Source organism: Lathyrus oleraceus, chromosome 5, assembly GCF_024323335.1.
Source record: "Lathyrus oleraceus cultivar Zhongwan6 chromosome 5, CAAS_Psat_ZW6_1.0, whole genome shotgun sequence".
NCBI classification, from domain to species: Eukaryota; Viridiplantae; Streptophyta; class Magnoliopsida; order Fabales; family Fabaceae; genus Lathyrus; species Lathyrus oleraceus.
Window position 1 is genome coordinate 533,770,718 of NC_066583.1, and position 16,799 is coordinate 533,787,516.

Below are 16,799 nucleotides of genomic sequence, written 5' to 3' on the forward strand. Positions count from 1 at the left end.
TTACTTTTTCCATGTGGGTTCTTCGCAAGATTTATGGATGACTTGTGTCGATCTGCAACACCAGAGGTTTCTTCACTTCGACCTCCATTTCTTCAAGTACATATCTGATCCAAATTGCTTGACACGCATCATAGGATCTTGCTATATATTCAGCCTCAGACGATGACAATGTCACCACAGGTTGCTTTCTCAAGCACCATAAGATTGGAGCATCAAACACTTGAAAGAAATAACTAGTTGTGTTTGTTTGATCTTCCTTATTTCCACACCAATCTGCATTTGAATTGGAATTAATCACAACTTCTTTGCTTTCAGAATCTTGTCAAAATAGAATTCCATAGTTTATCGATCCTTTTAAGTATCTCAGGATTCTTCTTGTAGCCTTCATGTGTAACACCCTTGGTTCACTCATGTATCTGCTCACTAATCCGACTGAAAAATCTATATTAGGTCGACTGTTGCATACATATCTTAGAGATCTGACAATTTGTTTGAACGAAGTTGCATCGACTTTGTCTTCCTCTTCATGCTTCTCCAACTTCAAATTTGGTTCGACAAGTGAAGATGCATGAGTCGAATCATCCATTAGGAATCTCTTGAGTATCTCTTTGACATACTTTTTTTGATGTAGCACCATATCTTGCTTCGGCATTTGAAATTCCATGCCTAGGAAATAAGACAAGTTTCCCATATCCGACATTTCAAACTTCTTCTTCATTAGTCTTTGAACTTCGACAAGTTCTCCAAGTTACTTCCAATTGCTAGCAGGTCATCGACATATAAGAAGATGATTGTTATATCTTGTGCCACAACCTCAACATAGACATCATACTTAGATTTGCATTTGATGAATCCCAATTCGACTAAGTATGAGTCGATCTTCTTGTTCCATGCCCTAGGTGTCTGCTTGAGACCATAAAGCTCTTCATGCAACTTGTATACTTTCCATGCTTCCTCCTAAATCACAAACCCAGGAGGTTGTGTGACATATACCTCTTCATCTAGAGTACCATTCAAAAAAGTTGATTTCACATTTAAGTGAAATATCAACCAGCCTTGATTGCATGCCAAGGCGACGACTAGACGAACAATCTCCAATCTTGCTACTGGTGTGTATACTTCAAAGTAGTCGACTCATTCTCTCTGAAGAAAACCTCGAGTTACCAATGCTTCCTTATGTCTTGCTATCGATCCATCAATAGTGTGTTTTAACTTAAACACCCACTTCACTTCAATAATTTTTGTATGTGTTGGCAATTCGACTAACTCTCATGTGTTACAAACTGATTTACATATGCATGTATACATATACAAAAGATTCTTTTATTTAAGAATGATTATGTTACAAACTGATTTACATATGCATGTATTTATATACAAATTTACTTGACTACTAAGTAACAAACTAAGTAACAAACCTTAAACTCTAATTGACTTTGGGTTTGCACCACACACAACTTGAATTATATCTTATATCTTAACAATGAAGAAACAAGAATTATGATAAATATATAATAAGATTGCATAAACTGTGAATACAATATATGAAATTCTAGTTTAAAATCTTCCAGAAAGAAATCCTTAGCATGTCATTACTTTGATAAAGTTTCAAAAACTCAATCATTTGCCCCAATTCTTAATGACCCTTTTCTGTTCTTCATTGTTGTTTTACATATCTAGTTGTTTTTAATACGCTGATACACTTCATAGAATGGATCATTAGGCACTGATTCTTATACTATGAGATGTCACAAGTTGTTTACTCTTCAAGTGGATTATTTTCAACTAAGTCATATAGTTCATATCCAATTCCAAATCCTTATTTTTTAAAACTATGACTGATATACTTCAAGCGGGTTTAGTGTAACATCAGTACCACCAAGAAGCATCAATGTTAACTATGACTGAGAAGATTAATAAATAGCAGATAAAATAGTTTTCAATTTCAATAAATTGTATTCTAGATATTGTATTTTTCATGCCGGCTGGAGAAATAAAATGATGCCTCAAAAGTCAGCTTATGCTCGTTATTTCTTGACTTTGTTGAACAAATTCCAGTTAGATCACTGTCTCAATCGGAAGGACATGGAGGGCCCTGAACTTCTATTGCTCAAACTACAGAGAAAGATGAGGAGAAACTCGAGAGGAAGCAGATGCATTGATAGAGAACTAAAGCATAAATATAACAATGCTCGAAAAATTTCATTAAAGAGAGTTGAATAGCATCACGACACAATTTATCATGTCTATAACACGCTATAATGGTGCCCCACAAAACTTCATTCCTTTGAGGCATTTCGTCGATCAATTCACATGCACGATCAAGCTGAAAAGGCATTCCTTTGTTGTATGGCAAAATCGATGTAAGTTCTTCATCATCGTCTTTTAGAATCTTGAACGCTTACACTCAGCAGGAATCCCTACTGGGATGGCAAAAACTCACAATGTACACCTCTTGCTGTGTACAACATTATTTCTTTTGTTTTCATCCTATATCATCATTATTCTAGTGCATCAATATCAGCATAGTATTGTTTAATCCATCCATGCATAATCTCCACCTCTTTCTTCCTCTGCTCAGTCAACCAATCTTGATCACTTTCACTTGCAGCCATAAGATCCATACCATGAGTTCCTGAAAATTCAGAGCCAGTTGATAAATTGGTTTACATCTGGATATAAAATAATAAGAATTAGTTCCAAACTCTTAATACTACTTCAATTTATTCTCTATACATTAAAATCCGTATGATATAATATAAATTGTATTTATTCTTATGATACATATTCATACTTACCTTTGACGGTAGAAAGCGCAACGAGACTATCGGATAAGTTTTTCAGAACTCTGAAACATGTAAAAGCCACATAGTTAGTTTTAACACATTCTACTAAAATAATTAAGATGAATTTGTTTTTTTTTGGATTTAGGTGTTTACCCTCCACTACTATAAGGATCTCTGAGTCCATTTGAAAAAATGATATTGCTACCAAATCTTCTAAGAACTAACTTCATATTCTGCATAAGTCACAAAATGATATAATCATAATATTGAAATTGATATTTAAATATTTGTTAATAATGAATTCTGATATAGAACAACATACATGACCTCCATAGTAAGCAGTGATCCAATGAGGTCGAGGTGAGACTCCAAAATCTTTCTTGCACTTTTTAGCATAGTTTTTTAAGCTGAAAGGCATAGGTTGAAACATGGTAGAATTCCCTGTTATGCCGATGGGCATCACTATTTCGGTGCATCTCTGAATGCATAATAATTCATAATATTTTTAGTTCCACAAGTTTGAAATAATATGAGAGAACCTTCGACAATTATTATATACCTGCCACTCATAAACATTAAATGTGTCTGCTGCAACAGTATACTTATAGGCATTAACAGTACATTTGTTGCTTTCATGGTAAGCAACAACACCTCCATATATCCTACTCAGGACATCACTTCCAAAGGAAGCTCCATCAATGGCCTTACAGATATTTCTAACTAGAGGATAATCAAATTGGGCTGAGTAGATATATATGATCCTTAGGAACTCTTTCAACTCATCAGACTGTTCCAAAGGACTGCAAGAAAGAACAGTTTGAATAAGTTTAACTCTCAACTTAAATCATAGCTCAAACAAAAGGAAGAAAATAAATGAAAATATTGTTTTTTTTTACTAGCAAGTGTTAAATCTCTGGCTTAGACTGGAAAGACCATTTCTCTGAGACGCAACTTTGTCGATTTCAGACCAAGAGTTTCGAATAAATTTATAGCATGTCTCACTAGCTTCCTGCAACCAATAATGAATTTATAACTAACTATGTTTTTCATATAAAATAAATGAATCAAAAGATAAAAAATAAGTTATAGTGAATTACTTTAAAATCCCTTGTAACAACATCATAATAGGCATTTTGAGGTGTGATATTATCGAAGTATAGGAGTGGAGCCGATGATGCCAGGGCCCCCACGGCCACATGCGGATATTTAAGCCGAAACCATGCAGCAAGCACTGCATTATTAACAAATATATGACATTAATTAAGACAGCACCTAATGCCACAGAATTCAAACCAGGATTAAAGGCAATTATCCACACCGACGACAAGCACACCACCCGCGCAATCGAAAAATACCAAAGCATGGGATCCACACCGACGACAAGCACACCACCCGCGCAATCGAAAAATACCAAAGCATGGGATCCACACCAACGACAAGCACACCACCCGCGCAATCGAAAAATACCAAAGCATGGGATCCACACCAACGACAAGCACACCACCCGCGCAATCGAAAAATACCAAAGCATGGGATCCACACCAAAACTAAACCAACTAGAAACTGCGGGCTGAGACATAACAGCCTGACACTGATGATAATGCAACCAGCTAGCACAAGAGCCTAGAGCCTCCAAGCTCCTCGCCCACATAGCAGCGGCAACCTACAAAGACGTATTGACCCAGCTAGACTGCAGACTTCAAATCGCAACAAAATGGCCGCATCCATATAACCAATACCAAAACAACCGCGACTGACCTAAGACTACTTGGACTAAGATAAAAACTAGAGCTTGGAGGGTAGACTGCAACAGGATCTGCTGCTGCTACATTCAAATAGCGATTCATAGCTCGGATTCTTCTGATTCTACATTCTTATTTTTACCATTAGAAAGCAAAAACATAATATAACAGTAACACATCACAATTACAGAATTTATATAAATCATATAGACAAGAATTCTATACAAAAAGGAAGAATTCAAAATAAGAGAATCTTAGAAACTAACTTCCGCCATAGGATGCTCCCATCACAATCACTGGCGACTCTTGTGCATGTAATGAATTTTTTAAATATATCAGCACGGCGGCGTAATCTGCGAGGGCTTGTTCTGAGTTTAAGTAGCCCAACGTATTCGCATTCTTATATGCCTTTTCCTTTGATCCAAAGGGAACAGATTTCCCGTAGTAGCGATGCTAAGAAGAAAATTAAAAGTAACGTCAGAGTCAGAATGTGTAAAACCAACTTGATTCATAAATCATCATTGAGTATTAAAGAAACAGTTTCATATTTACTACCTCTATATACACCAGCAAAGCTTTAAAGGATGCTGCATTATCCGTCCCAAAATCTTCATCCGGCATTTCCATTTCACTTTCTGCACCCAAATAGGCAAGTATTGGGGCGCTGGAATTAGCACCACCCCAATACTTGAAATTTACATAATATCTTTGCTTAAACTTTGTATAACTTTTTGGAAGATGGTTAAAATGATCGAGAGTTTGTTTGAAAAAGTATGTTTTAACATCTTCATTTGAAGTGAGTGTTGCAGAGGGGTGCGCGGTTGTTTTGGATTTGGAAGATGGACTAAACAAGGAATGGGTGGTTCCAGAGAAGTAAAGGAAGAAGATGAAAAGAAGATGAACATTGTTGAATTTCTTCATTGAAACTAATTTGATTTAGAAGGTGAAAAGAAGATGAAAAGAGTGGTATGAGTTCCGAGTTCCTTTTCTTTATTCTAGAGTTCACTTATACCTTTCTGTTTTTTGGTTTGAATGCTCTTTTGGAAACTTTTTTGTTTGAATGCTATTTTGGAAGAGAGAGAGGGCGGTGGGGCCCGAAAGGTGGGAAGATGGTCATCTCCATCACGTTTTGGTCATGTACAAGTTGTAATTCAACTCATTTTGAAAGATAGAAGCAAGATATTTTATTAGCAAAATATTGTGTTCTTTTTTCGGTCTAAGTTTTGGGTCAGCAGCTTACCCGAATTTTTTCGGGCTAAATATTAGTTCTCGTTTTTTGAAGATTGAACTTAGTGATTAGTCCGGTTCAGTTGTTTCAAATAGGCAATTTTTTCAAATCGTAGTAACAAGTTTTTTAGTATTTTATCGTCTAAGGGCGGCTAGAGATGTTATTATGTTCATTCCTTTTTAGGATGTGAGAGTGTTGCGTGATTGAATAAGGTTGAGTTCATATAACCTTATTCAGCTACACTCTATGTATTTATTGTCTAACGAAGTGGTGTCTGTTTGCATTCTAATTGCAGGATCAAATGACCCGATTTTTGTGGGGCACAATCAATCAGCTCTTCTTTATCCTCATCTTAGAATTCACTCGAGTTTTTGGCCTTATTATTTTGGAGCAGAGGTTCCAGGTAGTCTGTATCATTTAGGAGTTAATTTGCTTCTAGCTAGGTCAAAGTTGGTATGGTTTATTTTCAGATAGAGGATTCTTTTGAGGTTAGGAGGTTGGTTCAGTAGGAAGAGAGAAATGTTTTGGAAAAAATTGCAAGGGAGGCGGCTTATCCTCAATGACTATAGGATCTTTTAATGTTAGGGGGTTAAGGGAGTCATAAGAAGAGGAAAATCATAGAATTGATTAGAGATTCTCATCTTGACTTCTTAGTTATTCAAGAGGTTAAGTTGGGTTAAGGAGTTGTGTCATTAGTTCAGGGGGTTGTGACTGCCTCGTTCCTCTGTTGGTGAGGGAAAATCGTTAGAGATTTGTGGTTTCCGATCTCTCGTAAGGGATAAGATGTGGTTGGTCCTCAGATAGGACATTCCTCTTTTGAAGTTTGAGCGTCGGGTCAAACTAACTGACGACTACCCTTTGGGGGCTTTATATTTAGAAAGACACTTATATTCATTGCCTCGAAGGGGTTGACTAGGGATTATCTTTCTTATAATTCTGATGTTTGGGGATTTAAAACAATGTATTACATCGTCAGCAAGATTTTATTCAGAAGCATTCATGTAGTGATTTCGTGTATTCCAATTTCATCATTCTCCTTTTGATTTTGCTTAAACAAAAGTTTGATATCGATGAATAAAATATAAGTGGACACAAATGGATTGATTCAAAACATGCATATTCATTTCAATGTCATTATTATTCGAAAACAAATTGGTTTTTTACAACTGAATGTTACAATGACAAACAAGAAACTAATTTGATTTAGAAGGTGAAAAGAAGATGAAAAAAGTGGCAATTCAGAGTTTCCCGTTCCTTTTCTTTATTCTAGAGTTTTATTTGGTATGTATCAATTATCTAACTTATGTTATTGCTTTATATTTGTTTTTGAATAAACCACTTATACTTTTTTGTTTGAATTCTGGTTTGGAAGAGATGGGTGGGGCCCGAAAGTGGAAAGATGATTGGAGAATTTGTCTCATCTCTACCACATGTTTATATTTGTTTTTGAATAAACCACTTATACTTTTTTGTTTGAAAACCAGAAGATATGGGTGGAGCCAGAAGTGGAAAATTGTTGGAAAATATGTCTATCTCCACCACGTGTTTATCACGGGGAATTATCTTGCCACCCCTTACATTATATCTGGCACCTTTCAAAAATTTAAATTTCCAAAATATTGTTAATATTTACCAATTAAATTTTACTCTTCTTCCAAAATTTCTTCACGTGTTTTGGATTTGGAAGATGGACTAAACAAGGAATGGGTGGTTACAGAGAAGTAAAGGAAGAAGATGAAAAGAAGATGAACATTTTTGAATTTCTTCATTGAAACTAATTTGATTTAGAAAGTGAAAAGAAGATGAAAAGAGTGGTAGTTCAGAGTTCCCGAATTCCTTTTCTTTATTCTAGAGTTCACTTATACTTTCCTTTTTTTGTTTGAATGTTGTTTTGGAAACTTTTTTGTTTGAATGCTATTTTTGGAAGAGAGAGAGGGGGGTGGGGCCCTAAAGGTGGGAAGATGGTCATCTCCATCACGTGTTGTTCCTGTACAAGTTGTAATTCAACTCACTTTCAAAGATGCAAGCAAGATTTTTTATTAGCAAAAGAGTCTGTTACTTTTTCGATTTAAGTGTTGGTTCAGCAGCTTATCCGAATTTTTCCAGGCTAAATATTAGTTCTTGTTTCTTGAAGATTGAACTTGGTGATTAGTCCGGTTCAGTTGTTCCAAAGAGGCAATTTTTTCAAATCGTGGTAACATGTTTTTTAGTATTTTATCGTCTAAGGCGGTTAGAGATGTTATTTTGTTCATTTGTTTTCAGGATGTGAGAGTGTTGGGTGATTGAATAAGGTTGGGTTCAAGTAACCTTATTAAGCTATACTCTATTTATTTATTGTCTAACGAAGTGGTGTCTGTTTGCATTCTAATTGCAGGATCAAATGACCCGATTTTTGTGGGGCACAATCAATCAGCTCTTCTTTATCCTCATCTTAGAATTCACTCGAATTTTTGGCCTTATTATTTTGGAGCAGAGGTTCCAGGTAGTCTGTATCATTTGGGTGTTAATTTGCTTCTAGCTAGGTCTAAGTTGGTAGGGTTTATTTTCAGAGAGAGGATTCTTTTGAGGTTAGGAGGTTGGTTCAGTAGGAAGAGAGAAATGTTTTGGAAAAAAATGCAAGGAGGCGGCTTATCCTCAATGATTATACGATATTATAGGATCTTTTAATGTTATAGGGTTAGGGGAGTAATAAGAAGAGGAAAGTCATAGAATTTATTAGAAGTTCTCATCTTGACTTCTTAGCTATTGAAGAGGTTAAGTTGGGTTAAGGAGTTATGTCATTAGTTCAGGGGGATGTGACTCCCTCGTTCCTTTATTGGTGAGGAACAACCGTTAGAGATTTGTGGTTTCTGATCTCTCGTAAGGGATAATATGTGGTTGGTCCTCAAATAGGACATTATCTTTTGAAGTTTGAACGTCGGGTCAAACTAACTGACGACTACCCTTTGGGGGCTTTATATTCAGAAAGACATTCCTACTCCTTACCTCGAAGGGGTTGACTAGGGATTATTTTCCTTATAACTCCGATGTTTGGGGATTTGAAACAATGCCTTACATCGTCAGTAAGATATTATTCAAAAGCATACATGCGATTTTGCTTAAACAAAAGTCTCATATCGATAAATAAAATATAAGTGGACACTAATGGATTGATTCAAAACATGCATATTCATTTCAATGTCATTATTATTTGAAAACAAATTGGTTTTTTACAAGTTAATGTTTCAATGACAAACAAGAAACTAATTTGATTTAGAAGGTGAAACGAAGATGAAAAGAGTGGTAATTCAGAGTTCCCTCGTTCCTTTTCTTTATTCTAGAGTTTTATTTGGTACGTATCAATTATCTAACTTATGTTATTGCTTTATATTTGTTTTTGAATAAACCACTTATACTCTTTTGTTTGAATTCTGGTTTGGAAGAGATGGGTGGGGCCCGAAAGTGGAAAGATGATTGGAGAATTTGTCTCATCTCTACCACATGTTTATATTTGTTTTTGAATAAACCACTTATACTTTTTTGTTTGAAAACCAGAAGAGATGGGTGGAGCCAGAAGTGGAAAATTGTTGGAAAATATGTCTATCTCTACCACGTGTTTATCACGGGGAATTATCTTGCCACCCCTTACATTATATCCGGCACCTTTCAAAAATTTAAATTTCCAAAATATTGTTAATATTTACCAATTAAATTTTACTCTTCTTCCAAAATTTTCACTTTTTCTAATATACCAAAACAAAACTTTCGGTAGTAATTTTGAAATCTCTAATACGCAAGTTTTTACATTTTTGAAAATTCACGCATTTATACCAAAAATTTGGAAAATTCTGGTAGAAAATACCAGAAATTTCAAAATATCCAATATCCAATACCATCAATTTCAAAATTTCCGGAAAAAAAAAAAACAAAAACTTCCAAAAATTTGCAAATTTCGAGTATACCGAAAATTTTGAATATATTTGAAATTTCGTGTAACATAGCCGAAATTAGGGAAAATGCTTTATTTGTGTGGTCTGGAGCCGACATGGTCACCTACGGATTCTTGTAGCGAAATGTACGTAGTTCTTCACCACATACAAAATATGTTTTCTATATAACAAGTTTAAATTAAATATTTTCTCGTCCTTATATGATATTGATAATATACTTTTAATGTGATGTAAATGGTAGATATTTGAGTCTCGATCTGAAGTATTAGCCCGTGCATAGAATATTGGCAAACAACATGGTATTATTGTTGCGACTGTTTGTTTGATACTGCAAAAGACAAGCGAGGCAGGAAAGATAAATTGATTATGGGTTGTGACAGAGGAGAAAATTATAAAAGGAAGAATACATATGAAAGCAGTAAATCCTCATAGGGTGTTTATAGTATGAAAGTGAAATTCTCTTTTAGGCTGAGATTTATGCCGAGTGGCAGTGTGTCATACGGTGAACTGACTTTATGTGTTTTGCTTTTAATCGCAATGTCGCGGATAGCAAGAGTCGCCACCGACTTTTCTTTCATCCAATAAGGAAAGGTGGAAAAGAACAGGAAAGACCTTAATTAGATTTTGGGTTCGGGAGGTACATTATACAAAGGGAAGGTGTTAGCACCCTTTGTATCCATGGTTATCCATGGGCTCTTAATTGCTTGATCACTTATGTTTTCCTTGTCTGAAAAAGTGTTTGTGAATTGCTTAGAAAATATTTTGAAAAGAGAGTTTAACTTTGTAATGATTCTTGTACGAATGTATACAAAGTATTTATCTCGTTTAATTTTGAAAGTGGTTTAGAAAAATATAATTTGGCAATGATTCTAGTATGAATGTATACCAAGTGGTGATTTTCTAATATAGGTTTTGAAAAGTGTGAGGTGTGAAAAATGTTTTAGGTTGTGAGTCAGCAATTAAGAGTTAGACCTACCCAAGGTCGTTATGGGTATTTCCTGTCCTTAGGAGGGTAAAACTGTCCTTACTATTGAGAAGTAAGTAGTTTTATCCTTTGGATGTAAAAGGGGCATCGTAGGATCATCGATTGGTCATTGAAGGCAACATTTGTAAGGATACCTTAGCATTCGAAGGGACAATCATCATTTAACCGTAGGCTACACCGAAGGGTCATTGAGGGACAAAATCATATATTCGAAGGCAACATCCGAGGGACTATGATGATTTAACCGAAGGGTCTTTGCTAAGTGCATCCCCACATTCGCGGGACATGACCGTAATACCGTAATGTCGTAGGGTAACAAAGAGAGGTCCAAGATCACTTATTTAAAGGCAAAGTTTTACAATTAATTAGATAGTCGTAATCAATTAGGTAATTAAGTCCACATTAAAATCGATGAAATCAATACATTAAAATCAGCTAGGTAATTAAATAATTCAGAATCCATCTCCCTAAGGGTGTCCCACACATAAAGTGGAATACCTAGCCGGCCGTTTCCTCAGGAATATGTAAGCCTTTACACAATTCAGCACACGGGTTAGAACATCGAGATAAAGTACAATTGAAAATTGCACCACAAAATAAACACAACAGTCATAAAGTCAGGCCAAATAATGCAGAATTATAATAAATCTTGATTAGATAAACATAAGGCAGAACAGAAAAGAAACAAAACAGCCACTGTCCCGTTCGCTCCTGCTTCGCCTAGCGAAGACTTAGCGAGTGCTCGCTACAGGCTCGCTTAGCGATGTGCTAGCGAGCGGCTACGGGTTTTGAATTTGATAGCAGCATGATCTCCGGAACCCTGAACCTTATGGCATTTAATTACAGGAATAGCATGGACAAACATTTAGGATATTCAGGCATACTTAGATTCATATGTGAAATCAAATTACATATCCGAAAATTTAATCATGATGCCTTATGTATGTAGGGATTACCGATTAGAAAGCATAAAGCAGTAACGATGCGCAAACCTGTTTGCAACTGAGTTGCGATGTTGAAGGGACTGACCACTCTTGGTATCGGATGGAGTTGGGCGGAGGTAACTTCGGTGCGGATGAGCGGCCTTCAGGGTTTCTTTACTCGGAATTCTCTGAGTTAGTCTCCAGGGCTTCTATGCCAGGGTTTCTGTCCGTCTTCCTCTCCGTCCCTTTTCGTGACTGAAGTGTCGGTATTTATAGTGATTGTGGTGACCTAATGGGCTCAGAATGAAGCCCGAAAATTCTGATATATCGCAAGCTTCGCTAGGCGAGTATTATAGCGAAGGGTTCGCTAGGCGAAGGATTTGCTCGCCTAGCGAGCATGCCAGTTTGGGCCATTTTCTGGATTTGGCCCTCTGTGAGCTGGGTCTTGGTTCTTTTAAGATCAATGCCTTGAAAAATAAGTTGGAGTGCCTTAGAAATGCCTTGTAATATCAACGGGCAAATTTTAGGGTATGACAGCTGCCCCTGTTTAATATTCTTGAACCGAGAGAGTTAGAATGATATGTACGCCATTCGTGGTCTGGAGGTGGAAGAATATTAAACACTAGAATGCCCCAAAAATTTGCACTTGTCAATCAGAAGTTATTCCTGATGGGGATGGGCTTAAAGATGCCATCCAGGAAGTTTGATTATGAGAGCTTCAGAGTGCGTCGTACATTAGACGATATCTGAAAACATGTGAGTCATACCGGGTCATACGCTAGACTGTATAGTGAGTCATCCATTAGGCTGTCGACTTCGCTGGGGGGCCAGAGTGTGTTATACGCTGCTAGGGATAAGGGATCAGAATGAATCATACGCTAGATCGTATCTGAATAGCAGAGTGAACCGTTCCTTAGGTTGCATCTGGAGAGGTAAAGATCAGAATGGATCGTACGCTAGGTCGTATCTGAGTAACCGAATGAGTCCTCCATTACGCGGGTGATTTCACTGGGGATAGAAGATTAGACCGGATCGTATGCTAGATCGTATCTTAGTTGCAGAATGAGCCGTATGCCAGGCCGTATCTGACGAAGGTAGCATCAGAATGGATCGTACGCTAGATCGTATCTGAGTTGAAGATCCAAATGGGTCTTATGCTAGACCGTATTGGAGTTGCAGGATGAGCCGTCCGTTAGGCTGTGTCTGATGATGAAAGGGGGTAGTCGTACGCTAGACTACACTTCAGAAATGTACCGTACGCTAGGTAGCATCTGAGGGAACGGACATCCAAATGGGTCGTACGCTAGACCGCCTCTGAGCAGAATGAGCCTTCCGTTAGGCTGAATCTGATGACGAAAAAAGGGGTGGTCACACGCTAGACTACACTTCAGAAATGTACCGTACACTAGGTAGCATCTGAGGACTTGAAGGTCTAACTGGGTCGTACGTTAGACCGTATTGGAGTTGTTGAAGGTCAGAATGGATCGTACGTTAGATCGTATCTGAATTGAAGGAGTCATATGTTGAGCTGAATCAGAATAAACCGTACGCTAGGCTATATCTGATAGTATTTGTATATGTTATATTTGCAATGAATATCTTGGATGGGCTTTAGAGATGCCACCATTGGGAGGATATCAGAGTGTCTGTCAGAATGGATGTTCATATGGATTATATCTGAGAGCTGTATTTGAATCTTGAATGTAATTGATAAGGACGTCCGTCTGAATGGACTTTTGTCTTGACTGTATCAGGAGGATAATTAGCCTGAAAAATAAAGTTAGCTTCATGCCCTGTCATGATGTATGAGATGTTTTATGCTTTTGAAACTAAATGCGAACAATGTATGTATGCGTATGATGTGAAATGATGCAATGAATGAATTCTGCGTGGGGAAAGTTCTTTTCTGGCGACTCCTTGGGGAAAATAAATCCCCATCTTCTGGTTGGAGATACTTGTGTTGACGACCCTTTCTCAGCTGGGGGTACTTGATTTCTGTCTGATGGTGGAAACACTCAACAGAGCCTGGCTGGGGATAGAAGAGATGACTAGTCCGTTTGGTGATGCCGACCTCTTCTGGGAAATAGCTGGTTTTTGTTGGGGAAAGGATTTGCAACGGATTCATTGGAAAGCATGGTTAGACCTTATCCTCGACCCTGAAGTCTTTTGTAATTGCTATTGCTATTTCATGCATGTATTTTTGATAAACATCAGTCATATTCAAATGCATATATCAATTCAAACTAAATCAATGGACGTTTACGCAACCAAAACAGAGGAAGTAAAACAACAACATTTTTTTTTCGAAATAAAATTGTATTGATTTTGAAAGAGGGCCTATAAACAGGCAATTTGTGTACAAGGAGACAGAAATCCTAGTAAGAGGAAATTGTCCAGAGAACAAAGAGAAAGCTATGCAGAAAAAGTCCCATCGATTTTAATTCCACTACTGTCATCATGTCTTCAAGCCTCTCATCTCCTGATGTCGGATAAAAGTGATTGGCTTGTTCAGTCCCTTTGATTTGGGTGAAGCTGACCGAGAACGGGACATAGTCATACGCTTTTAATCCCTAATTTTTTGCCTGGACCGCCTTTTCAGGTTTTCAGTCCACCAGGATACCCTTTTTTGCCCAAGCCGCCTTTTCAGGTTTTTGACTTGCCGGGTGTACATGCGTAGTATTTTTTTTAACTATGTCCGTGTTCACGGGATGCGGGGATTCTTCGTCATCCATTGTAGCAAGCATCATGGCTCCACCAGAGAACACCTTCTTAACTACAAATGGCCCTTCGTATGTGGGAGTCCATTTGCCTCTAGAATCACCTTGTGGTAGAATGATACGCTTTATTACCAAGTCGCCACTTCGGAATTATGGTGTTTTATTTTGAACTGCATGCAGAGTTCAGTAATCATCTTGTCGTTCAAATTAGCACCATTATCAGTGATAGCTCTTTCAGGAGACAGCAGGTTTCTCAAATGTATATTTGATAAGATCCATCTTAGAAATCAATAAAGTGGTATGATTCAACATATACTGTCTTAGTCGGCGAGCAGCCCAAGCCAAAGCACAGCAAGCTTTCTCGAGCTGTGAGTATCTTGTTTCACAGTCGGTACCTTTTTGCTAAGGTGGTATATTGCATGCTCTTTTCGACCAGACTCATTATGTTGCCCCAACGCACACCCCATTGAATTTTTCTAACACGGTCAAGTACATGATTAGAGGTCTTCCTTCAACTGGTGGCCTCAGAATTGGAGGTTTTTGGAGATACTTCTTGATTTTGTCTCAGTAATTTGAAGATGGATTTGCAAGTAGCGGTCAAATGGGAGCTAAATCGGGCGACGTGGTCCAGATTTATGATTTCGATCGATGCCTCAGGCGGCTGAATAGTTCTTTCTTCTTGTAGTAGTCTGGCAAGCTCTCCAGGTACTTCACAATCTTCCTCACTTCCATCCTCGGCTTGGTAGATCGGATTTTCAAAGTCATAATGAACAGTAGCAGAATTATTATCAACAGGATCCAGAGTGGATATGGATCGGCAAATTGTTACGTGAGTGTGTGCAAGAAAGCATAGCTTGTTTGAAAGATGACATGAAAGATAAAGAGCGCAATATTTGAATGCAAAAAGTCCATTGATTCATTGAATGTGAATATGCTTATGAAAATGACAAAACCCTTGAAAAATTAGCTATTGTGCCCCGGGCATAGACACAATGCTTTAAAATGCTAAAATAGCAATAACAATTACTCCTGACTAAAGGAAATCAGGATAGTGTCTTCAGCCTTCCAATTATTGAGTCCGTCACCAATTATTGGGAAAATCCAGCTATCCAAGTCACAATCGCTATCAGCATCTTCCACAGCATTAACAGTCTTGTCATGATTTGGCAGAGGAGCAGGGATGACATTAGGAGTCTCCGGAGGATCAGAGGTAGTTGCCTGTATCTTTCCACTTCGAATGCCACTTTCAACATGTTCACTTGTTAATATAAGTTCAGTGAAACCCAATGAGGAACTCCTTAATAGATGGCTGTAGAAGGGGCCAGTCAGTGTGCTCATGAACATGTCCACTAATTCTAGATCAGTCATAGGGGGTTTGACTCTGCCAGCCAAATCTCTCCATTTCTGAGCATATTCTTTGAAGCTTTCTTTAGATCCCATAGTCATATTCTGCAACTGTAGCCGAGTAGGCGCTAGTTCAGAGTTATACTGGTACTGCTTATAGAAAGCTGTTGCTAAATCAGTCCAGATGCGGATGTTAGAGCTCTCGAGCTGATAATACCATTCCAACTGTGTGCCAGACAGACTCTCTTGGAAGAAATGGATCCATAGCTTCCTATCAGTGGTATGCGGCTGAATCTTTCTCACATAAGCTCTCAGATGCATCTGAGGACAAGATGCACCATCGTACTTAGTGAAAGTGGGGATCTTGAATTTGCGAGGAATGAGCACATCAGAGACTAGACCCAAGCTTTCGAAATCCAGACTGGGCGCCTTCTGACCCTCCATAGCTAGCATACGTTCTTCCAGCAACTTATACTTATCATCTTTTGGAGAGTACTGTTCATTTTCATAATCTTCATCGTCGTCCTCAGGGTTGAAGAGGTCAACATTCTCCTCTTCCGAATCACTCTCTGTCTCTTCTTCTTGATCCTTTGGGGTTCTAATCTTGACTCCTGTGGTCTGTCCTTTAAGCTGTCTTCCTGGGTTGATGTAACTCACAGGTTTCTTGTCTTTCTTCTCAAGCAATAGAGCCTTCAGTTCCTCCTGCCCCTTGGATAAGTTCAAGATCATCTTCTGGAGTTGAGCATTCTGAGCATGGAGATCTTTGACAGTTTGTTCGAGGTCCATTTTTCTGTTTGGAGGAAAACCGTGAGAGCACTGATCCCTTAGAATACCTGTTATGCAATGTTATGTATGCAATGTATGAAATGTTTTCAATGTTTAAAGTCCTTGAAATGGTTAGTACAATGTCATGATGTTATGATGTTATGATGTTATGATGTTGTTATGATGTTATGATGTTAAGTAAATAACAAGCACAAGCAAGTCACACAACAGTCGTTCCTAGGTTTTAAGGCTTGCGTGAGTTCCATAGATAAGTACCCTCCCCACTGAAGTTCGGTTGGTTCAACCTGTCCTAGAATAGTAACCGGGTTCTAGAAGGATCTCCAATCATTGACCTTCCTTTAAGTCCACTTCAGTGCAAC

General features: G+C 37.8%; 1 protein-coding gene across 1 annotated transcript; it reads right to left on the reverse strand.

The window, feature by feature from the left end:
* Nucleotides 1–2,181: 2,181 nt before the first annotated feature.
* On the reverse strand, nucleotides 2,182–5,548 carry LOC127086147 (uncharacterized). The gene is made up of 9 exons (XM_051026863.1): nucleotides 5,084–5,548; nucleotides 4,795–4,981; nucleotides 3,884–4,017; nucleotides 3,683–3,795; nucleotides 3,346–3,586; nucleotides 3,109–3,264; nucleotides 2,940–3,019; nucleotides 2,799–2,848; nucleotides 2,182–2,635 (listed from the first exon to the last, which is right to left on the reverse strand). Exons 1-9 carry the CDS (start codon nucleotides 5,447–5,449, stop codon nucleotides 2,502–2,504), a joined length of 1,461 nt encoding a protein of 486 aa, XP_050882820.1. The 5' UTR covers nucleotides 5,450–5,548; the 3' UTR covers nucleotides 2,182–2,501.
* Between the last annotated feature and the right edge of the window lie 11,251 nt (nucleotides 5,549–16,799).